This window comes from Giraffa tippelskirchi, chromosome 1, assembly GCF_054371585.1.
Source record: "Giraffa tippelskirchi isolate mGirTip1 chromosome 1, T2T-mGirTip1v1.2.pri, whole genome shotgun sequence".
NCBI lineage: Eukaryota > Metazoa > Chordata > Mammalia > Artiodactyla > Giraffidae > Giraffa > Giraffa tippelskirchi.
Window position 1 is genome coordinate 54,056,889 of NC_137275.1, and position 24,976 is coordinate 54,081,864.

General features: G+C 36.3%; 1 protein-coding gene across 10 annotated transcripts in view; it reads right to left on the reverse strand.

Moving 5' to 3' along the window:
* Positions 1-469: 469 nt before the first annotated feature.
* KLHL5 (kelch like family member 5) overlaps positions 470-24,976 on the reverse strand; it is an 85,997-nt gene continuing 61,490 nt past the window's right edge. For 7 of the 10 annotated variants that reach the window (XM_081592777.1, XM_081592764.1, XM_081592729.1 and 4 more), the window contains 6 exons: positions 23,306-23,492; positions 16,195-16,419; positions 12,856-13,018; positions 8,452-8,664; positions 6,333-6,504; positions 470-1,390 (listed from right to left, as the gene is read on the reverse strand). In XM_081592777.1, the coding sequence (XP_081448903.1) occupies positions 1,334-1,390; positions 6,333-6,504; positions 8,452-8,664; positions 12,856-13,018; positions 16,195-16,419; positions 23,306-23,492 (1,017 nt within the window). In that variant the 3' untranslated portion in view covers positions 470-1,333. Of the gene's footprint in view, positions 1,391-4,262; positions 4,614-6,332; positions 6,505-8,451; positions 8,665-12,855; positions 13,019-16,194; positions 16,420-23,305; positions 23,493-24,976 lie in introns of all 10 variants that reach the window. The other 3 variants (XR_014082726.1, XR_014082716.1, XR_014082712.1) reach the window with 1 other exon arrangement.

Below are 24,976 nucleotides of genomic sequence, written 5' to 3' on the forward strand. Positions count from 1 at the left end.
AAAAATTTCATGAGTATTCAAAATCAGCTCAAAAAAAAAAAAAGGAAAAGCTTAATCTTTAAAGGAAGCAACTAAAATAAAGGCTACACTGATACAGAATGTAAAAACACATTAACCACAATATGAACTTTTAAAAGGTGAGAATTTATACTTTTTATATTAAGATATAAGTTAACGACTTATACCCTAAAGAATTTATCATAAAATAATACTGCCCAGTGCACTTGTGCAAACAATAAATAATTCACTGAGAGTATTAACATTCACATGTGTAATTAAGAGTTTACAAATGTACAAAATTTTGGGTAATAAATACTTTAAACTCATTTTCCAAACATTCAATAAGCCCATCCCCCCCAAACTGTTTGATTACAAAGATGCACAAAGGATTACTAATTCTGGCAAAAGGTAAGAAACAAGGCAGGAGAGGCAAATACAGACTTGAGACATAAGAATATCCAAACAGTTCTTCGATATAAAAAGACAAAATCAAAACATTTTTAATAATATAAAAGAAAACAAATTTATATAATTAAATACTACTTAGGTGAAAGAACATTAGAGGGTACATAGCATTTATTTTCTCCACAAAATTTGCATATCTTGAATTTAAGGTAAAATACTTTGTTGCAGTTCCAAATGAAGAATATCATAATATGGAGTTCTTGATGAATCTGGATGGAATGAATATTTAAACAGATCCCAAAGATCAAAACAAGCTTTTATTTGGTCATTGTTATAATTCTTTAATGTTCATTAAATTGATTCACTTAGAAATTTTAGAAATAAAACTCACAACCAAAGCACAGAAAATTCAGCTATTCCTGAAAAAAACTAAATGCATAATCTTTAGTATATTGTTAAAACAGTGGTCGTGGTTAAGCAAACAAATGAATAAAAATTACTACAACTCATGTATGATAAAGTTACAAAGCAATACATTAGAAGTTTTATCAGATGTATCTGCACTATAATAAAAGAAATCCAGATAATAGTATCAGTAAAATGTGCTTGATTATTAAAAGAAATGAAATTCCCAGTTAACCCTGGGTTGTGTTAGGAGCAGTGCATTTGTTGTCATATTTTACATATCAGGAACATACATTCACAATCCACCAGATGCAGTTTTGATTTCCCAAGAAGTGAAAGTTTTTAATCCTGGTTCTTCTGCTCTTTCCTCCCATGTTTTAACATCTTCATTTAGAGATCAGGCACTTTGTGCCCAGGAATGTGGCGTTGCAAATTTACTAAAAACGTATCCATTGATAGTAGAATAATTATACTAAATTCATAAAGGAAGAAGATATCTTCATTTAGAAAAACAAGCACTAAGTTAAAGTTTCACAGTCACAACGCAAGCTCCAGCTCTTCCGAGGCACAGTGGAGCAACCTAAAAAACCAAACAAACAAAAAACCAACAAGACTTGTGTTGGGATTGTGGGTAAAAATGTTGATAATACCACAACAGCCAGTGAAATATTGAAACAGTTTGCTCACAGTGGTTGGCAAAGAGCTGCTGCTCGAACCCTACTGTCCGAGCTCTTCTGCTGGCCCTTTTCTTAAACGAGATCCTCCTTCCTGATGCCAAAGCTTCAAGGACTAAATCGTTTTGGGTATATAACATAATAATGTAGCATTCACTTCTGTTTAAAGATGACTTTTAAAGATAGATCAGGAACTGCACTATGTGAAATGCTATTTTGGCCAAAATGATGTAAAATATGGATGTGAGGCAAGGCTGAACACTTAAAGTAACTTTGTGACTAATATGGAGAAAATACCAAGTATTATCCAGAATGGCCGTGACTTTGCTGTCTCAGAGAGTACACAAAACATACCGCATGCCTGGGATCTGCTTACTCTGGAAGAACCACTAACTTCACAGTTATTGATGACCTTCTCGGCATGGCTGAAAAGTCTAAACTCATTCTACTACTTGTTAGAAGAGTGAATAAATAATACATATCACTCACCTAGCTTCTTGGGAGTAAAAACAAATGTGGTGAATAAACTCTACAACAGTGAGAACAGTGAGATAGAAATATGAGACACTTGGGAAAAAATATAATCTTAACTTATGAATAAGGAACAATTCTTAAATATTTCATTAATTGTCTTTTTTTTTTTTCCCCAAAAGTACTCTAGACACTGGGGTAATTCATAGTGGAGATAAGTGTAGACAAGAATAGTTTTAAAAGAAAGACTATTTTGAGCCCCGTAAGAATCTATGCGTTTGAGCTAAGAGAATTAAAACATTAAGCATTTGGGAAGAGTTCTGTTTTGTATCTATGCATGTACAGATATGTCATAAAGTGTTTTTGTCAATGGTGGTGGGGGTTAGTCTGTCAGTCGTGTCTCTTTGTGCATCATGAACTGTAGCCTGTCAGGTTCCTCTGTCTTTAGGATTATCCTGGGAGGACAGTTGAGTGGGTTGAAATTCCCTTCTCCAGGAGATCTTCCCGATCTAGGGATGGAACCCAGGTCTCCTGCTTGGCAGGCAGATTCTTTACCACTGTGCTACCTGTACATGATATCAAAATGACCTTCTAGTCATTTTGCCTCTCCTCTCCTGACCAATTAAGAATACACCTGACTTCAATGTGAGCGAATTCATGGTTGTTCTCCACCTGAATCAGTTGTTTTGATCACTGTTACATCTTTTTGATCAAATAACCTATTTTAAAACCATACTTACTTACAGTATTCTAGAAGTAACTTCCAAGTCATTTAAATCAAAATGTCTATAATTAGTAGTTTTTCTCAAAACACTCAAGACACTGTCTCTACCCTGTGAATAGTTGATGTTATCATGATAACTAGCTAGAAAGTTTAGCTTTGAGAATTTACTAAACGCAATGTGGTCACCTTGTTTTGGGTCAATGCTGGTAGTGGGGTGAGTGGTGGCTTAAGACTTCATAATCATATTTCATTTCCTATACAAATAAATGTCCTCCTGTCCATTTGTAGGACCATTGAATGGAAAACATTTATTTTTCAGATACTATGGTTATAAGTTCACATTTAGGAGCTTTAAAATCATTTACATATGGAATCTAAATAATGCAACAAACTAGTGAATGTAACAACAACAACAACAACAAAACCCAGACCCATCGATCTAGAGAACTAGTGGTTACCACTGGGGAGAGGGGAGGGGCAAAAATAGAGGTAGAGAATTAAGAATTGCAAATAACTACGTATAAAATGGGGCTTCCCAGGTGGCACAGTGGTAAAGATTCTGCCTGCCAATGCAGAAGACCCAAGAGAAGTGGGTTTGATTGATCCCTGGGTGGGATCTGCTGGAGGAGGAAATGGCAACCCACTCCAGTATTCTTGCCTAGAGAATTCCACGGACAGAGGAGTCTGGTGGGCTACAATCAATAGGGTAACAGTCAGACACGACTGAGCACACACATGTATAAAATAAGCCACAAAGATACACAGTACAACACAGGGAATATAGTCAATATTTTATAGTATGGATAAATGGAGTATAATCTTTAAATTGTGAATCACTATATTGTAACTTGTAACTTATATAATATTGTATATCAATTGTACTTCAATAAAAAAAATTTTAAAAAGTAATGGAGATGGCATGTAAACCAAAGGGCTGTGTGGTCACAGATTATGAATTCTGATACAGAGTGATTTAGTATAAAGCATTATTTGTAATAGCAAGTTTGAAATAGATTTCCTTACAACTGGCCTAAGGGCTTAAATGAAATACATTTCAGGAAAAGAGATTCTTCTATCTCTTCTTGGGTTCTTCAGTTATCATTCACAACCACTTCTGCCATGGTAGGAGGCTGATGGTAGTTTCTAATGAAATCTTGTAGCTCTAACTCAAGTCCTCAAATTATGCCTTTTCCCCTTCACCAAGTGATCTCACTTATTTAAAAAATAAGATCAAGGTCATACAATCTAAGTCTCTTTACCTACCATTCTCTTCACTTGAAAACACTTTCTGTCTTTCAATCCTCATATTCTCATCTTCCCCTCCAGTTTTGGAGGATAAAACCTTTCCTCCAGTCTGAGGAGGATAAAAACTTTCCTCCTGCCTTTGCCCTCAATTCTGTTTCCTGTCCTTCTTTTCAGAAAAATGCCTTCAACTTTGCTTTCTGTCAACTCGCCTGTCTTTATCTTTAATTGTGAAAAAGATCCTAGGCTCAAATTTTAATGCCACCATTTACTTGCTGTGTGACATTGAGTCAGCTATTTAGACACCTCATCCAATATAGTGAGGAAATAATAGTACTTACCTCATAGAGTTGTTGGGAAGGTTCTTTAATGTGAAGTGCTTAGAACAGAGCCGGGTACATAAAATGTATTAAGTGTTAACTGTCTATCATTATCGTTATTTTAAAATTGTATGCCCCTCTAGCTCCCACATTTCCTTTTAATCTTTTCTTTACTTTTTACACTGTGTGGTGGCTTCTGCTTCTATCACATTCTCAAAGGTCCTCACAACTTCATGAATGACACATCTTCTTCATTCTTTTGTTATTGAAATCCTCTCTCCTTTCTTTTAATGCTCTGTTTCATTATCTACTAAGACACTCTCTGATCATTCTTTTGCTGTTTTCTCCAGAAGCTGCACCTCTCTATACAACCTAGTAAGTGTATAAAGAAAAAATTAACAGGACTTGGTAATATCTCTTGAATCCATCTATGTATTCAACACTTCAAGCCTTAGAAATGAAGCAACCTTCTAAATGTCCTTTCACCCAGCCTTCACTTACCCTGCCCCAACCCAATTTACTCTGGCCCCAGCCTCTGACATGTGGACTTTCTATTTCTGCATTGCTCTCTTGGTTAAATGTCTCCACTGGCTTCTCACTACCAAACTCTTTAGGTTAACCATTACAGACCTCCATCCTGATGCCAATCTTCCTCTCCAATAAGAATTCCTACTCTTCTCAAGCACGGAGCCTTATAACCAGCCCCACTTCCTCAAGATAGTCTGCATATTTCTGCTTTAGTGACATTTATTTCATGTTTTCTTATATGATTTCCTTTTTGAATTAGATCCATTCATTAAGGCTTACATTAAATCCCACTTCTTCCTCACTGAAGCCCTCTCAACAACCATTTTCTCTCTTCTCTTGATTTCCCATGCCACTCACTGCCTAGACCATGTGACACTTCATACCAACTTCATACCAACACTTCATGCTCCAAACTGTGGATCCTCCCTTTACACGTGCAGATCTCACTGACCCAAGTAATTAAGTTCTATGATAGCAGGGCTTCTCATAAATTCTGTTATCTTGACAGTACTTACCACTACTCCTTGTATGTAGGTTAAAGTGAAGGTGTTAGTTGCTAAGTCATGTCTGACACTTTGCGACGCCATGGACTGTGGCCCACCAGGCTCCTCTGTCCATGGAATTCTCCAGGCAAGAATACTGGAGTGGGTAGCCATTCCCTTCTGTAGGGGATTTTCCTGACCCAGGGATTGAACTCAGGCCTCCTGCACTGCAGGCAGATTCTTTACTGTCTGGGAAGGTAAACCTTGGCTCAATTAAAGATCTAAGTGCCTTTTTTGTCCCAGATATTGAATTGAGTGCCAGAGGCAGAAAATTCATGGTTCTGTTCTGGGTGATGATGGAAACAAAGATCTCAAAAGATCATTCTCAGAAGCTCTAGACTCTTTTAAAGAAATAGATAAAGATGGAATTTTTTCTGTTAATAAGCTTCCCAAGTCAAGTTTCTTACTTGTTAATGTTACGTAAGACTGCCATCTTTATTAGGTTATAACCAGACATTTGTTGTTGTTCAGTTGCTAAGTCATGTCCAACTCTTTTGTGACCCCATGGACTGTTGCCTGCCAGGCTCCTCTGTCCATGGGATTCTCCAAGCAAGAATACTGGAGTGGGCTGCCATGTCCTTCTCTGTTCCCAAATATCAGCTGCTTGAGTATTTAAAAATTATTGCTCATCTATGGGAAAGTGGTTCAATTTTTTAATTTTCCACAATCTCTCCTTTCTTTATTACAGCCTCTTGTGGTTCTATCTGCTCTACTGATGCTAGAACATCTCATCAACTCTCAGTAAGCAAATGGTGGCAGCTAATAATAGTAATAACAACAACAATAATAACGAATTAATAATTTCTCTGAGCATTAACTCACACTTTAAAGGTAATTTTGAATTTTAACTATACTATAAAATTAAAAATTCCCTCTGTTTTCTTATATTTAATTAAGAGATGACTTTATCATGCTTATGTTATGGATTTTGATACTGGACATAATTAGGATCTGTTTTACCAAAATAATTGTTTTTAACAAAAATACAGTAAGTGTAATAATGAAACATGAAATGCCATACCTGGGTCCACTCATTTGTCTGGGGATCATAAGCCTCCACTGTATTAAGATAAGTCTGTCCATCATACCCTCCAACAGCATATAATTTATCACCAAGTAAACAGACCCCCACGGCATCTCTGCTGATGCTCATAGAAGCCACTGCAGTCCACATATCTGTTTTAGGATCATATCTGAAAGGAAATTTTAGAAATGGAGCTGACATTATTCTCACAACACTTTACATAAAATCCTTCTGTCCTTTAATTCTATTTTATGTCTTATTATCTATTACATAAAGTACATTTGAACACATTTTAGAGAAAAAAAAATCAGTATTTTCCTGAAAACTTCTAAATTACAACAGAATTATTTTCAGATGTGTAACATTTAAACTAGTCCAAAAGAGCTCATGTAAATGTTTAAAACTGCTTTAGGGTTTTAGATTGCCTACTGAAAATCTGAGGAAATCAATTCATGAAGCTCTATATAAGATGGGTGCTCTATGTAAGATGACTTACAGCCTCAATTGCAGCTTTTTTTGCTTTCTGTGTTTTTTTGGGGGGGTGGTGTTAGGATCGAAACCTGTACCCCTCACAATGGAAGCTTGTAGTCCTAACCACTGGACAGCCAGGGAATTCCCCTCAATCACTGTTAACTGCTCAGTTTTAGAGTTTCTTGTCCCTTTCATGAAGTATGTTAACTAGAACTGCTCCCAAATTGTCTAAGAGCAGATACACCATGCTAAGATGACTTATATTGCTTCCAAATGACTTGTATATGCTTCTTGTATTAATGAACAATTTTTCACTGGGTGTGGTCCTATAGTGGGTCTGTAATTTATGGGACAAAGTGTTTAAAGACTTCCATATATGTTTCCTGGATTTTAACATGCAGCAAGCAAAGTCTGAATTATTTTCTCCCTGACACAGATGAAACGTAGGTGTAACTATCTTGCTTTCTCAAAAAACACCAACTCTGCTTATTATTTCATAGAAAGCACTCACTGTCATCAACAAACCTTCATTTTTTATCCTTCTTTTAGTCATTTATAATTTGTTAAATAATTCACACACATACACATATTCATTAACTTTTCATTGCTCTTTAAAATCCAAGATCCTTAACAGGGCCTCAAGACTCTACATGATCTGCCCCGACCTCCCCCGACTACTTTCCTGCCACTTCTATCATTCTGTGTTCTCCAGTGACAGTGGCTGCCTCCCAGTTTCCTGAATGAAACATATACCTTTCTGGTGTGTTCATACACACTCCTACTGAATCTACTTCCTAAATCCCTTCAATTCTCTCCATCCCACTGATCACAGAAGATGGGGGCCTGAACCACTGTCCAGAGCTTTTGTTGACGTCAGGCTCTTTACCTAGACCCATATATGAGTTTTGAACATGGATAACTTGTTTAACTTTTAAGTCTTACTAGCCCTTTATTTTCTTTTACTATTTCATACTACTTCATTTTATATCAAAACACGTCAGAAATGTCCCTCTCCTTTTCGCTTATTTGGCTTCCAGCTCCTAATTCATTCTCTGTAAAATTCATCAGACTCCTTTTCTTATTAGGTACAATGTCCAGTACAAAATAGGTACACAATAAATGTTTGTCATAGGATTCAATTAATGAATTCTGTAATCAATTCTAAGGTAACACTGAGGGATGACTCTGAGGGGGCTGCTGGAGACAGATCAAGAGATGGCCTGAGCAGACCACCCAGTATTTACAGAGCTCATAATGAACTGCCTTGTACATGGGTGCTCAGTAGGAGAAGGTGAGGGTGGGATGATTTGAGAGAATAGCACTGAAACATGTATATTATCATACGTGAAATAGATCGCCAGTTCAGGTTCGATGCATGAGGCAGCATGCTCAGGGTGTACTGGGATGACCGTGAGGGATGGGATGGGGAGAGAGGTGGGAGGGAGGGTTAGGATCAGGAACACATGTACACCCATGGCTGATTCATGTGAATGTATGGCAAAAACCACCACAATATTGTAAAGTAATTAGCCTCCAATTAAAATTAAAAACAAAACAAAACAAAAAAAAGAGTTATTAATTTGTGTGGAAGTGTCAGAGGCTTAGGTTTGTTTCTTCACTCCTACTTTTCTTTCACAGGAAATACCTCTCCACACAGTCTGACAGCCTGGAAGTCAAGTTGGACGCAGGCGCATCGTGTCCTCCGATGGCATACAGCAATCCATTCCAGGTAGTGACTCCTACTCCCCCTCTCCTTTTTGACATTTGTGCACAGAGTGTCCACTTATTAGTATGAGGGTCAAAACATTCTACTGACTTGAGACAGGAACTTCCATCACGACCACCAACTGCATAAAGTCTATAAAAAGAACAAACTGAATGGTAAATAAGAGACAGTGCTATTATTATGCATAGGACAAAGAAAGAGGTTATTCTTATGTTAACTCATTGAATTCAAGGTGTCATCAGTTATAAGAAATACTGTCAATCTATGTGCCATTAAGAAAGAAGATGTGCTACCTATTAAATGGCACATGTATATATCATATATTTGTATATATTACATATCATTCTGTACATACATAAAAAAGAAAACATAAACTCATGTGAGCAAAGACAACTTTTTCACAGATGCCATCTAACTGACAAGTTACCACTGACTGTAGAATACATCACAATTTTAGAGATGTTAAAGTGTGTCTTAAAACAGATAAAAGATGGTATATAAATATACCATGACATTTCTTAAATAGCTAAGACAGGACTTGGTGATAAATAAAAGAAACTAACCTTCTCTGAGCACTCCTCAAGCGAGGCACTCTACATGTATTAATTTAATCATTACAGTGATCCTATGACAAACTATTTGTATCCTTGTTTCACAGGTAAAGAAACTGGGATTCACGGAGATTAAGAAACTTGCATGTGGACACCCAGTAAGAAGTAGAAGCAGGACAACAGTTACATTATTGAGCAGCTGTACAGTCAATTGTCATCTGGGATGTATTTGTAATAGTGAAATAAGAGAACAGAACTATCGATTCAAATATACTCATCTACCAGACAATGTTCAGGACATTAAAATACCATATTTACATTCATTGGTATGTTAATGTTCTAAATGTTGCCTAGTAAACCAATAGAAATTCATTATCAATCAATATACTGCACTAAGATTATTAATTATATTATTACTGCACTAATAAAAATATTATTTTAAAAATTAATTTTATGTATTTATTTATTTTTGGTGGTGCTAGGTCTTCATTGGTGTGTGGGTATTTCTCTAACTGCAGTGAGCAGGGCTTACTCTCTAGTTGTGGTGTGAGTACTGCTCATTGTGGTGGCTGCTCCTGTTGCAGAGCACAGCTCTAGGGTGTGCAGACTTCAGTAGTGGTGGCACGTGGGCTCAGCAGTTATGGCTCACAGGCCCTAGAGCATAGCCTCAGTAGTTGTGGCACACGGGCTTAGTTGCCTTATGGCATGTGGGATTTTCCTGGCCTAGGGATAGAACCCGAGTCTCCAGCACTAGCAGGGAGGTGAATTCTTTACCATTGAGCCACCAGGGAAGCCCTAATTAAAAATATTTTTACTCTGATCTTAAAATACGTAAAATATTTTAAATATGTGAACATATGAATATTTTTTATTAAGCACAAAATCTTCTTATACTTACTATTAACCTGGGAAACTCTTTGTAGATATTTTTTCTATCAGTTTTTTGTAAAATAATAAATTCACTTTACTGCATGTACAAAAGCTTACACATTTTGAATTTATGGATACCTTAGTTAATATTCAGCTATCTTTTAATTCTTAAGAAATAGCACTTGATCTATATCAAATTTCTACCCATTAAAACTCTAAGTGTTTATATTTGGGTAGATATACATATTTAAAAGACATATTTCATAATTTTAATTCATAATTTATAGTACCTGTGCCACTCAAGTGAAGTGTTAGTTGCTCATTAATGTCTGACTCTTTGTGACTCCATGGACTATAGCCTGCCAGGCTCCTCTGTCCATGGAATTCTCCAGGCAAGAATACTGGAGTGGGTAGCCATTCCCTTCTCCAGGGGATCTTTCTGACCAAGGATCGAACCCAGGTCTCAAACTGGTTCTTAAATAATAAGATAACATATCTTAAACAGCAAAATATAGTTGCAGCAGTATCTTGTTTTAAACTTAAAATATATTAATAGCATGGAATTCAAAATTTATTTGAAACTTTAACCTGTTAAAATTTTATGTTAAAAACTATTTTTTTGATGTTATTGCCTTAACAGTAAACTGTCCTCATCTTAAACTAATACTTGGTAACTATATAAATACAGATCACAGAATGTTAGAAGGAATCAACAACTAGAAAATGTCAATAACTAAAAATACATATACACATGCACAGTATAATAGGTTTCTAGGTACTGTATGCTCTTCACAGTGAATTCCTGGGTCTTCTTTGTGAAAAGTGGTATAGTACAGTGATTAAGAGAATGGACCCTGGAGCCAAACTCTCTGGATTTGAATTCTGGTTCTACCACTTATCACTTACTAGCTGTGACTTTGGACGAGTTATTTAATCTCTATCTGCCTGTACTTCATCATACATAAAATCTAAACCTAAATCTTTTAATAATCAGTAACAATCCTACAAATAATTTTAAGTTTCTGTATTTTAACCTTGATTCTTTTCTCCTTCTGGAGATGATGATAAAGCATTTTAAATGAGTAAAGTTATATAACAAACAACTTTTATTTAATAACCATACAGGTCTTCATTTTATGGAAGAAAGGCCTGGAAAAGATACTCTATGTTTTAGTTTTTGAGTAACCAAGAGCTATTAGTGGTGGCTCGATCTGAAAGAGATGGGAATACCAGATCATCTGACCTGCCTTTTGAGAAATCTATATGCAGGTCAGGAAGCAACAGTTAGAATTGGACATGGAACAACAGACTGGTTCCAAATAGGAAAAGGAGTACGTCAAGGCTGTATATTGTCACCCTGCTTATTTAACTTATATGCAAAGTACATCATGAGAAACGCTGGGCTGGAGGAAGCACAAGCTGGAATCAAGACTGCCAGGAGAAATATCAATAACCTCAGATATGCAGATGACACCACCCTTATGGCAGAAAGAAGAAGAACTAAAGAGCCTCTTGATGAAAGTGAAAGAAGAGAGTGAAAAAGTTGGCTTAAAGCTCAACATTCAGAAAACTAAGATCATGGCATCCGGTCCCATCACTTCATGGCAGATAGATGGGGAAACAGCATAAACAGTGGCTGAGTTTATTTTTCTGGGCTCCAAAATCACTGCAGGTGGTGACTGTAGCCATGAAATTAAAAGATGCTTACTCTTTGAAAGGAAAGTTATGACCAACCTAGACAGCATATTAAAAAGCAGAGACATTACTTTGCCTACAAAGGTCCGTATAGTCAAGGCTATGTTTTTTCCAGTGGTCATGTATGGATGTGAGAGTTGGACTAGAAAGAAAGCTGAGCACCGAAGAATTGATGCTTTTGAACTGTGATGTTGGAGAAGACTCTTGAGAGTCCCTTGGACTGCAAGGAGATCCAACCAGTCCATCCTAAAGGAGATCAGTCCTGGGTGTTCACTGGGGGGACTGATGTTGAAGCTGAAACTCCCAATACTTTGGCCACCTGATACGAAGAGCTGACTCATTGGAAAAGACCCTAATGCTGGGAAGGATTGAGGGCAGGAGGAGAAGGGGACGACAGAGGATGAGATGGCTGGATGGCATCATCGACTCGATGGACATGTGTTTGGGTGGGCTCCGGGAGTTGGTGATGGACAAGAGAGGCCTAGCGTGCTGCAGTTCATGGGGTCGCAAAGAGTCGGACACGACTGAGTGACGGAACTGAACTATCCAAATATGTTTATTTAGAGCAGACAAGAAACAAGGAAACCCTTCTTTCTAAATGCATTCTAGTGTTTAGCAGTTTACCAAGATAAGAAAGAAGCATAAGTAAGGAAAGGCTTCCCCCAGAGCTCACTGGTAAAGACTCCGCCTGCCAGTGCAGGAGATCTGGGTTCAGTCCCTGGGTTAGGAAGATCCCCCAGAGAAGGAAATGGCATCCCACTCCAACATTCTTGCCTGGAAAATCCTATGGACAGAGGAGCCTGGTGTTCTACAGTCCATGGGGTTGCAAAGAGTCAGACACGACTGCGCGACTGAAACACACACATATTTAAGTAAGGAAAGATCAGTAGAAGAGATAGAAGGAATTATTTAGATAAATATGAGCAAGACTATATAACTTTAAAAAAAACTTTTCAAGCTATATAAACCACCAGATTTTGACTATATTGAATATTTATATAAAATTTACTTAAAATAACTAGAAATTTATAATATCTGTACATTAGAATAAAACCCTAACTTAATGTTGAGCTATTTATATTTAGAACTATTATAAAAAAGAGACTGAAAAGTTTGTTTACATCATTCAAAGTATTTCTCTCATGATTTCTATGCATCTTTAAGTTGGACATGATACATATAAGTGGAACTTTAAATATATCCTTACTTTCCACTTAGTACAGCCACACCAACTGTGCTCCTGGGAGTGGACATAGTAGCAACAAAGTTCCACTGGCGAGCCTGAGGGTCCCATCTTTCTACTGTATTCAGATAGCTCCAACCATCATGTCCTCCTATTGCATACATAGGACCTTCCAGTACAGCCACGCCTACAAGGAGACAGGAAAGAAGCAAACTGAAAAATCTTTCATTGAAATATTAAGTAAAATGAACCTTTAAGAAGCAAATTTAACTGAGCAAAAATTTATGACAAAGATATCTGGTTATGAGGAACACAGCTCTTTTTGATAGATAGGTGGGTGGGTAAGGGGGACAAATAGCACTGTAACCCTGGTCTTAAAAGTTTTAGAGGCAGCATTTTGAGGTCCAACAGGGGGAAGTTATTTAAAGAGCATACAATATGCACAATTTTGCCATATTTAGAACATTTTTCAACAATCTGGATTTACAATATATTTGAAAACAGCAATTTTATTCCTTTCTTCCTTTAATTCAAATTCATGAGATTTTGCTCTAGTTAGATTTGATAGCACAATATATTGGTCTGATTCATCACAAAAGAGCCAAGTCAGATTCATATGTTCATTTATTCAACAAATAGCTACTGAGCTTCTACCATGTGTCAGGTACTTTATAATAGAGCATGATAGATAAGGGCTCTGCCCTGATGGACCTAATATTTTACTTGGGAATAAAGGAAAAGGGTAGAGAGGATCAGGGAGACCTTTCGGATAGAGCAACGTTTAAACAGAAATGTGAATGAAGTTAGGAAACCAGGCTTGAAGGTATCTGGGGGAAGAGAAGATGAGATAAAAGGACTAGCATGTACAAAGGCCCTGAGGCATGCTTAGTGTGTCTGTGGTATATACAGCTAGGAGGCTGGTGAGTAAGGGGGAGAGAGTAGTGGATAAGGGGAAGGGTGCACTCAGATCATGTAGTGGTCGGGACAATTGTAAGGACTTTAGATTCTACTCTAAATGAGACAGAAAGCCAGTGGAGGGTTTTGGCAAGAGGTATGACAAGACCATAGTCAGGTGAGATATAAATACATATCACTTGAAGGCCAAAATACAAATATTGTGATACAAAAACATCTATTTTTGTGAAATCATAGCCAGATGACATAGTCACCGTCCATGCAAGAACCAAATCAACATACCATTCTACTCATTTGAGTCCTACCAGTTCTAGCTATAAAACATAGACAATTTTATATTTTTACGTGTGTGTGGGTGTAATTAAGCAATTTAAAATTTACTTAAGATTTCTTCTGTAAGTTCAAACATTATCTTAAATAATGTTTAAAACATTTATTATAAGGTAAATTAGTAAGAACAAAGCTGTTCTAAACAACACAAAAATGGAAATATAGGCTTAAAGAAGACACTTTTGAATGATATGATCTGATCATTCTCCTTTGAACTTGCTACAGTTCAATAAACTCTTTTGTATGGTACCTAGAACTAATGATAGTATCCCATGCACAATCTCATCTGTACAAGACATAGCTAGATCATGGCCATTCTCATTCTATGTACTATAAGAAATTACATTAAGTTAGAATTGACTTTTTCTTTTCCCCATAATAGGGAAAAGTTTGCAGCTGAATCATACTTTTGACCCTGGATTTTATGCTCAACACAAATTTAGAAGCCTCATTCATGCTGCTTTTAAGATACATCTTCCCATTTTGTGCCTATGTAATAGTTGATTTTATGGACTCAAGAATACTGTTTTAGTTTTGTTTGCTGAATTTCATGTAGCTAATTTTAAGCTCCTCTCTCAGTACCTTAGCCCCAACTCTCTGGTTTTACTTCCTTATCTAACTTGAAACTTAAGATCATCTTTCATTGAAAGCTAATTGCAACTAGTAGAATCCCTTGTCTCTTTGATCTTTTGCTGTTCCCACTACCATACCAAGCTTCATGCCTAGATAATTTTCATTGGCATTTTGGGCAATCTCTACTCTGGTGCTCAGTATTAATAAATTGGGTATAGTACAAAGCCAAGCTATCTAAACTCAACTATCTCTTCACTGTAACTCATTCATCTTTTATGATAACCTATCAAATTCTTTATTGCAACTATTTTAAGCCTTTTCCAAACTGTGATAAATTGACAATATGGTAACAAATTCTCCCTTTCCCAGAAGACGTGTCTATTTGCAATGTGATTCTGTAGATCCTCCCATCAAGAAGTAGAGTCTATTTTTCTACCTTTTCAATCAGGGCTTGCCTATGTGACTTATTTTAGCCAATGGGATATTAGCAAACATGAGCCAAGAAGCAGCTTGAAAAATGTGTGTGCATTGGGACTTACCTTCTCTTGCTGCTTTTGAAATCCTGTGACTGTTACCATGAGAATACTGGGCTAGCCTGAATGTCTAGAGGCATGTGGCCCAATTGCCTCTGCTGCCTAGGCTGATAGCCTGTGTACACTATACATGTGAGTGAGGCCATTCTAGATCAACTACCAAGTAGCCTGACTGCCTACTCCAGATTCATGAGAAAACCTAGCGGAAATCGTCTAAGTCAGCCCAGACTAGAAGAACTACCCAGCTGATGCACAGTTTCATGAACTGAAGAAATGATTCTTGGTTTAAGCTTCTAAGTTTTGGAGTGGTTTGTTATATAGCAAAATATGGGTCATATACATACATTTCAAGCCCCATCTAATTTTATAATATGTTCATCTCTTCACTCTCAGCAAACAATTCTTTCCATTTTTTTCTATGAGAAAAGAGAAGTCATCTGATACAAGATCCCCAAATTCCCTTCTGTCCATTTCAGAATGAGTCATCAGTTTCTTGAAGACAGTGTCTTCCTCATCTTTATGTACCTACAGAACAGAGCATGGCACACAGCACATGCTAATCAATATTTGCTCAGTGAATTACTGAATTAAAGAATGAAAAGTCTCTATCATGACATTCTCTGTGCCACCTCAAAATTTTTCTGCATCTTATTCATTTCTGCTTAAAAACCAAGGAATATACATGAAAAAAAATACTGCGGAAGATTTTTAAATAAGCATTTCAATTAGATAACACTAAATGTCAACATAGAACACATATGTCACAAGGTGGCTTGTCAGTCCATCGTGCTACACCATAATTCTTAAATATTCATGTTTTCCCTTGTGCTGGCTGCACATACACATGCTTGTTTTCTCTGCTTCTACTTCTCAGATAACAGGGAGCATGAGGGAATGCTGGTGACTGCTGCTGGCTCAGCAGATGTGACACTGATCTTCTGCTAGGTAAAGAATGTGAAAATGTCTTGCAGGCCTATACATGAAAGTATGAAAAAATCTGCAGTTATCTTACCAAGGCCATGCCTATGTGTAGACATAGGAGGCATCACACTCCAAGTTTTTGTTTTAGGGTTGTAGCATTCTACAGTATTCAAAGTCTTCAGTCCATCTCTTCCTCCAACCACATACAGTTTGTCATCTAACACTGCAACGCCGAACTGCAGCCTCCGCCCATTCATATTTGCTACAGGAGTCCACATATTTGTACGAAGATCATACTTTTCGATGCTTGTTGCTCCTTAATATTAACAGAAAGAAGTTATGCAAATAAAAAGCTCACCATTATTGAGTATTTTATTAACTTAGACATATAAAAGTATAGGATTAGCGCTGACAATAATATTTCTAATATGTTCCATAAGCACCTGCATGATCTCAACCTTGCTTGTATCCCTGCCCTCATCTCCTTCTATTCTCTAGTGCATACACCAGACTCTGGTACTAAAAGGTCAAGTGAGAAAGGACTGTCTGTCAAAGAGGGCTGAGAAGCAACAGCCAGAAGGGAAGAAAGCAGGGTAGTTTAGCATGGTGGAAGCCAAAGTAAAAAAGGGCACAGCTGCTGAGAGGATCAAGTAAGATGAAGACTAGAAAGTATGACTGAATTTAGCTACATTGAGGTCATTCATGACTTTAGGGAGAGTCCTTTGTTTGAGCAGTTGAGACAGGACTGGGAGGTGAGGAAATGGAGACAATGAGCATCAGTCATTCCTCTAAGAAGTCTGGCTACAAAAAGATGGAGAGAGATAAGAATTATTTGGTGGGTTGAGGGAAGTTTTGTTTTGTTTTTAAAAGTGGATAAACCTGAGTTAATGGGAAGGATCTAGCTTCGGGAAGGAAGCTGAAAATATAGGAGACGAAGGGCTCCTATTTAACCGTGCAAGTTCCTGAGGAGGCTGGAAAGGGCAGTATCAGGGCCTAGGTGAGAGGCTGGCTTTCGTAGGAGGAGGGGGGATACACACTTCACCAAAACCAGGAAGGACAAGAGCTTAAGAGTGGATGCAATGTTTTGAGAACCCTAAGAGTAGAAAGTTTAGGGAATGACGGTGTCTACATGTTATTAAGAATTAGAAGATCCAAAGAACTCTTCTGTTTTCTTTATGAGGTAAGAACAGTGGAGTTAAGAAAAAAAAAAGAACCACTCCTCCAAACAAAGAGCCAACCCTCAGTTATGAAGAGTTCAATTAGTATCTACTTCTCTCTTCTAAGCCTCTAATACAACATGCAATCAGTGCTATTCTTATAGCACTACAATCAAGACAAGCATTTATTCTGAAATATTTGTCACAACTAGGTCGTCAGAGCACTGACGCTATTGATGTCTCCTAAAATTTAGAAATAGTTTTGCCATTATACATATGGCAAGAAACCTTGAAAGTCTTTAATACGTGTGTGTATGCATATTTTTGTTTAGTTTATAAGTTGTGTCTGGTTCTTTTGCAACCCCATGGACTGCAGCCCGCCAAGCTCTTCTGTCCATGGGATTTTCCAGGCAAGAATACTGGAGTGGGTTGTCATTTCCTTCTCCAGGGGATCTTCCAGATCCAGGAACTGAACCCATAGCTTCTACCAAGTCTCTTACATTGCAGGCAGGCAGATTCTTTACTGCTGAGCCACCAGGGCTGTGTGTATGCATATATTTTTCTTAAATTAGTTTTATTATTTTTATTTACCTTACAAAAGTTTTAAGTTATTTGAGATAAATACGGAGTCTTTTTCCATCGTTGCATTCTCAAATGTCATATAATAGACTCTTGTATATAGCAGCTGTTGAAAAATATTTTTGAATTTTAATAATCTTTGTGATTTTTATCCAAAATGAGACTTTACTGATACAAATATTTATGTAACAGTATACTTGAATCATTACTCTAAACTTGACCTTAAAAACTTCTTTCTTCCTCAAATAAAAAGGCCCTGCTAATTTTCTCTCCTCACTAATGAATTTAAAGAATATTTCTAATTTGAATTTTAAGTTGTTCCTTTTAGATCCAGTTCACTAAGCAGTATCAGAGTCATATAAACTAGTAACTAAAAATTATTTTGTTAATATCAAATGTAATTCTTAAAGACATAAGATTTTAAAATCTGAAACATGTATTTTAAAAAATATTATCTCCAAATAACAAAATCTTAGTAATTGTAAAAATCCTATGTAAAAGCTTGGAACTTCCCTAATTTATACTGAAGGATTGACCTTTAAAAAAAAAGTAAGCACAAATATATCCTGATATCATTTTAATGGCTATTTAGAACCATTACTAGCTCATTTAGGGGGTCTATACTAAACAGATATATGAAGGGACCAAGAACTCAATAATCAGACTCCTATCTAACTAATGCAAATTGCTCTTCATTATGAAGACACTGGGAATAACATAAGGCCTGGGAAGATAGCTTGAGTAGGACAGAACCTCAGAATATTTCATTATTAAGAGAGACTTAGAAATAAATTTGGTCAAACTGCAAAGGCCAGATTACAGAAAGTCTTGAAACCTAGAGAGAGGAATTTATACCTTGTGCAATAAATAAATAAAGATTGCTGAAGCTTTTGAGCAGAGCAGTGGGATGTTAACAGAAGAGTTAACATGGGAATTAAGCAGAGTATAGTGTCCAAAGTCAAAATGCCTATCTGCATCTTGATTCCATCACTAATTAGTTGTGTGAGCCTAGGAAAGTTATTTAACTTTTCTGTCTCAGTATTCTCTTCTGTAAAAGAGGGCAGTATTAACATACAGCTCTGAAAGTTGCTAGGAAGATAAAATGAAACAATGTAGGTCAAGTTCTTAGCATAATGCCGGCATTTATTAACAATATAATGAATGCTGCTGCTGCTGCTAAGTCGCTTCAGTCATGTCCGACTCTGTGCGACCCCACAGACGGCAGCCCACCAGGCTCCGCCATCCCTGGGATTCTCCAGGCAAGAATACTGGGACGGGTTGCCATTTCCTTCTCCAGTGCATGAAAGGGAAAAGTGAAAGTGAAGTTGCTTAGTCGTGTCCGACTCTTAGCGACCCCATGGACTGTAATAATGAATGCTACTCCCACAAAATTAACATAATCAAAATTTGTGGGCTGAGAGAAGGCTAACTGGAATTATCAAGACAGCAGTGGAGATTTGGAGGAATTAGGAGTCATTTGAACGAAGTCACTTGGTGACTATCATAATGAAGTTTGAGAGAGAGAAGGAGAGAGGAGATAAGTATTGTTTACTTGGCTACTTAGAATTCAAGTTCCTTTCCCAAGTTTGGGGACTTTTCCTATGCATGTATGATCCTTGATGGGAGCCAGGAACCCATCTCCCAGAAAACTGAAAAGGCAGATCTTTCTTTTTTAAAAAATTTTTTATTGGAGTATAGTTACTTTACAATGTTGTGTTAGTTTCTACTGTACAGCAAAGTGAATCAGTCATATGTATACATACAACCCCTCTTTTTTGGACTTAAGACAGTCATTGTCTTTGGAGTTTTAGGGCCTATGACTGACCTAAAGCTAGTCAAATGGATGTCTGAACTTGGAATTAAAACCTAAAGCACAATTTATAAAGAATCAGGGAGTGGATGTAGTCCTATCCATTTCTCAATAGTCTTCCAATAAATTCCTTATTTGCTTAAATGAGCCAGAGTTGATATCCTCTGAAGAGCACTGAACTGTGATCACAAGTTCTCAAGTCTGATAGACACAGTCAGAGAAGATTTGAATACATGACTTTTAAGGTGAAAACCAAATGTCAAATGGGTATTTTATACAAGTTGGAAATATGGGAATAAAATCAAAGTGCAAGACTTATTTTGTGGAGTCTGAAATATGACACAAATGAACTTATCTACCAAACAGAAACAGACTCACAGACATAGAGAATAGATGTGTTGCCAAGGAGGAGGGGAGGTGGGGGAGGGATGAACTCGGAGTTTGGGATTAGCAAATGCAAACCATTTTATAGAAAATGTTAAACAACAAGGTCATACTGTATAGCACAGGGAAACTATATTCAATATCCTATGATAAACCATCATGGAAAAGAAAATAAAAAAGGATGTATATATAACTGAATCACTTTGCTACAGAGCAGAAATTAACACAATACTGTAAATCAACTAGACTTCAATAAAATAAATTATAAAAAATCAAAATGTGAGAGTATAATTAATACAGAGATAACATTTAAAGCCTTGAAAAAGAGAGGGAAAGACTGAGGAGAAGAGTAAGTGCTGGTAGTGACTAAAGCAAAGCACTAGTTCCAGACATACAGCAGGTTATTTAATAAGTATTTGCAGATCAGTTATCTGGACAGTGGAGGTCTCCAAAAATGTTCAAATACTTACATTATAACTCCAATCAGTTATCTTTATGTATTTCTACAACACTGAGTCATCAAGTCTATATTTAAAACTTAAGCATCTATATATACATAGCACTATATGCTAGGTGCAATAATAGCTCTATTTACATTTATTTATATTTTATAACCTAAAAGTTAAATAACAATGCAAGATTTCCAATTAGAGCTCATGTTTTGATATTTCTTAGAAATATCACAGAGAGGAGAAACCTTTAGATATGACCACTGCATCAAGTGTTTTAGTCACACAAGTAATACAAGAGAACTGAGACCACAGAGGTAGCCAGAAGTCAGAGGTATTATCAGGAGACTGCAAATTATTAGTACTAGGAATTCAGAGGAAGAGGAGATCAATGTGTGCTGAGAAAAAATACATACACATAAACAGAAAGCTTCCAGCACAATATCTGGCATTGAGTAGGCATTGGGCATGGTGTTTATTGTTTTTAACGTTACTATGAATAACAAATGCTGCAAGAAGGGTACAAAGATTTCCAGATACTCTTGACCTAGATTTCCTGCATATTTATATTTTACATTTGTTTTCTATGTATGTACATGTGTATGCATGAATTTTTTTCTGAACTGTTTCATCAGAGTAAGTTGCAAAAATGATGACCATGCATGCTTAGTCGTTCAGTCGTGTCTGACTCTTTGTGACCCCAGACTGTGGCCCGCCAGGCCTCTCTGTCCATGGGATTTCCTAAGCAAGAATACTGGAGTAGGTTATCATAACCTCCTCCAGGAAAACTTCCTGACCCAAGGATTGAACCCATATCTCCTGTATTGCAAGTGGATTCTTTACCACTGAGCCATTGGGAATCATGATGCCCCTGTATCCCTTAATATTTCAGTGTTGCTTCTTCTAGAAGCAACAGAAATCCTCTTACAAAACCACAATACAATCATCAAAATCTGGAAATTAACATTTATACAATGCTGCTATCTAATCTACAGACCTTATTTGGATTTCATCATTTGTCCCAATTATGGCTTCCCTGGCAGCTCAGCTGGTAAAGAATCTATCTGCAATGGAGGAGACTCCAGTTTGATTCCTGGCTTGGGAAGATTCACTGGAGAAGGGATAGGCTACCCATCCAGTATTCTTGGGCTTTCCTTGTGGCTCAGCTGGTAAAGAATCTGCCTGCAATGTGGGAGACCTGAGTTCGATCCCTGGGCTGGGAAGATCCCCTGGAGAAGGGAACAGCTACCCACTCCAGTATTCTGGTCTGGAGAATCCTACAGACTATCCATGGGGTTGCAAAGAATCAGACATGACTGAGCAACTTTCATTTTAATGTCCTTCACAGTAAAAGATAATCCAAGATGATGTATTGTAAAAGCTGTCATATCTCTGTAATCTGAGACAAATTCCTAAATCTTTTTTTTTTTTTGTATTTCATGATGTTGACATTTTGGAATACTTCAGATAAGTTATTTTGTAGCATGTCTCTCAATTTGAATTTGTTTGCCTTTTTCTTATGATTAAGTCCAGATTATATACTTTTGGCAAGAATACCACAGATGTTCAGGTGAGTTCTCAGTACATGACATAAGCACAGGCTTCTGGTTAGTCTCTTTACTGGCAATATGACCTTTGATTATTTGGTTTAGGTGTTGTGTGTCAAGTTTCTCTACCATAAGACATAACCTATGCTTAACTAATAAGCAAGTGATTGGGAGATACTTTGAGACTAAAGATCCTGCTCTCAAAAACTTTCACCCATGAGTCTTAGAGAACTGATGATTGACTGAATTATTTATTATATGATGATTGCCAAATGGTGATTTTTCTAATCCTATCTTTGCTTCTATATTTTAATTAGTTGGTATTCTACTGTAAGGAAGAGCATTCCCTTCTCCTTCTGTTTGTATCAGTATGAATTCATGAATACTTATTTATAATCTTTTGCTACCATTATTTATTTTGATGTTGAAATTATCCCAGGTTTGGACAGTGGTAGCCCTTACAAACTGTCTGCTGTATCTCTTGACCTGTTTCCATCACTGGGCACTTCCTTACTTTCTGGCACTACAAGTTCTAGGCTTATCTTGTACTTTTCCTACCTCAGTGCTAGAACCAGCTATTTCTCCAAGGAGCTCATAAACCTTAGTTATTACTAATTCATTTTTTCTGTTTCTTTAAAAAAGATACATGTCCCGCAATGTTCATTGCAGTACTATTTACAATAGCCAAGACAAGAAAGCAACCTAGATGTCCATCGACAGATGAATGGATAAAAAAGACGTGGTATACATATATATATTATATATAGTAAGAGATACATATATATATATATATAATGGAATACTAATCAGCCATTAAAAAGAACAAAATAATGCCATTTGCACCAACATGGATGGACCTAGAGATTGTCACACTGAGTGAAGTAAGTCAGAGAAGGATAAATATCATATGATATAGCTTATATGTGGAATCTAAAAAAAGGTACAAATGAACTTCTTTAAAAAAAAGAGAGAGTTACAGATGTAGAAAACAATCTTATGGTTAACAGGGAGAAGAGGGGAGGGATAAATTGGGAAACTGGGATTGACATATACACATTACTATATAAAAAAATAGATAACTAATAAGGATCTACTGTATAGCAAAGGGAATTCAATATTCTGTAATGACCCATATGGGAAAAGAATCTAAAAAAAGTGGATTTATGGCTATGTATAGCTGTACACCTCACACTAACAACATTGTGAATCAACTATACTTCAAAGAAAAACAAAAATTCATCTTGTATGTTTCTTCAAATAAAAGATTATTTAATACCTTTTGTTGAATCCATTCCTCCAACTGCAAATAATGTACCAACAGTTGACTTCCTAGGTTTTGTCCGAGGACTCTGTAACATGGGCCGTCTTTCTGGTAGTAAGTGATACTTCATTGCTTCCATAATTAGTTTCTGACATTCTATATCATCTCGAAAAAGTGCATTATTTTCCATGTCTGCTAGGAACTAGAAAAAAACAGTGAGTATGTATATTGACTGATCAAGAAAATAATGAGGCTAAAAGAATAAACATAAATGTTCACAAATGGAAATTATCTCATTAAAAAAAAATCCAAGTCTGGACATTTATTTTTAACTAAAATATTCAACATTTACAAAATTTACATTTTACTGAAAAACAGAACTAAGGAAAAGTGGTATGCTTTAAAATCTTAACAGTGCTTATCTCTGGGTAGTGGTGAAACTGGTGCTTTTTAAAATAACTTTTCTGGTATGTTTCTATATTTTCCACATTTTCTAAAATAAATCATTTTACTAAGTTAGAAATAGTTTTAACTGAAGAATAATTATAAATGGGAGTTGACTAATTAGACTGCATTTATCTGACCTCTCTAAAGAATGTTCAACCCGCAACAACAGCAAAAAACAAACTTTCCAATTTTTCCAAGGGGCAAAGAACTCCGAATGGTGATTACTTTAAAAGAACTAAAATTCCTTGTCCTTCATTGAATTCTACATTTTTTACCTATGTAATTTTACATAAATGCACAAGTATGGTTATACCCTGCCTTTAAAATATGAATTAAAAAGAAAAAAACATGACTTTCTCTTCCTTTTGTGCTTGGTTCTCCATCCCCCTACTTACCTCTTCATTGCTTTATTTCTTTCATTTAGGATACTGACCCATATGAAGTTAATCTTTGTTTAAACAGAGTATGAGTTGAAAAATACTTTTTCTTCCAAATAGCTAGTTCTAGGCCAAAATAATTCCCTCCATTTCCCAACTGAATTGATCCTTGATCATAGTAGTCTCAAGATATATGAGATCTGTTTTTTGATTCTCTATTCTGTTCCACTGATATATTTGCCTGTTCCTTCCCTAATACTACAGTATCTTTTTAAAAAAGTCTTTATTGAATTTGTTACAATATGCTTGTTTTATGATTTGGTTTTTTTGGCCATGGGGCATGTAAGATCTTACTTCCCAGACCAAGGATGGAACCAGCACCCCCTGCATTGGAAGGCAAAGTCTTAACCACTGGACTGCCAAGGAAGTCCCTATTACAGTGTCTTATGACATTTTTTGCTTAGCTGACATAAATCTACCTTCACTATTCATTTTAATAATTTTCTGGGCTATTTTTGAGTCTTTACTTTCCATATAAACTTAAGACAGATTTGTCTAATTCCCCGTCACCATCTTGATCCTGCTTGAATTCTAATAGGAACTGCATTAAGTTTATTAATTTTGGGAGAATTTATATTTTTATAATACATCTTCCAGCTCAAGAAGCGTTCCCATTGTTTAGTTTTCTTCATGTAGGTATCATATCTTTTATTAAATATATTCCTACAAGTTTTATTATTTTCATTGTTACTAGAAATAAATTATTGAATTTCCACTTTGCATTTTTGCTGGAGGACAAAAATTCTATTCACTATTGCATACTTGTATTTTAACCTACTACTTCACCACATTCCCTTATCAA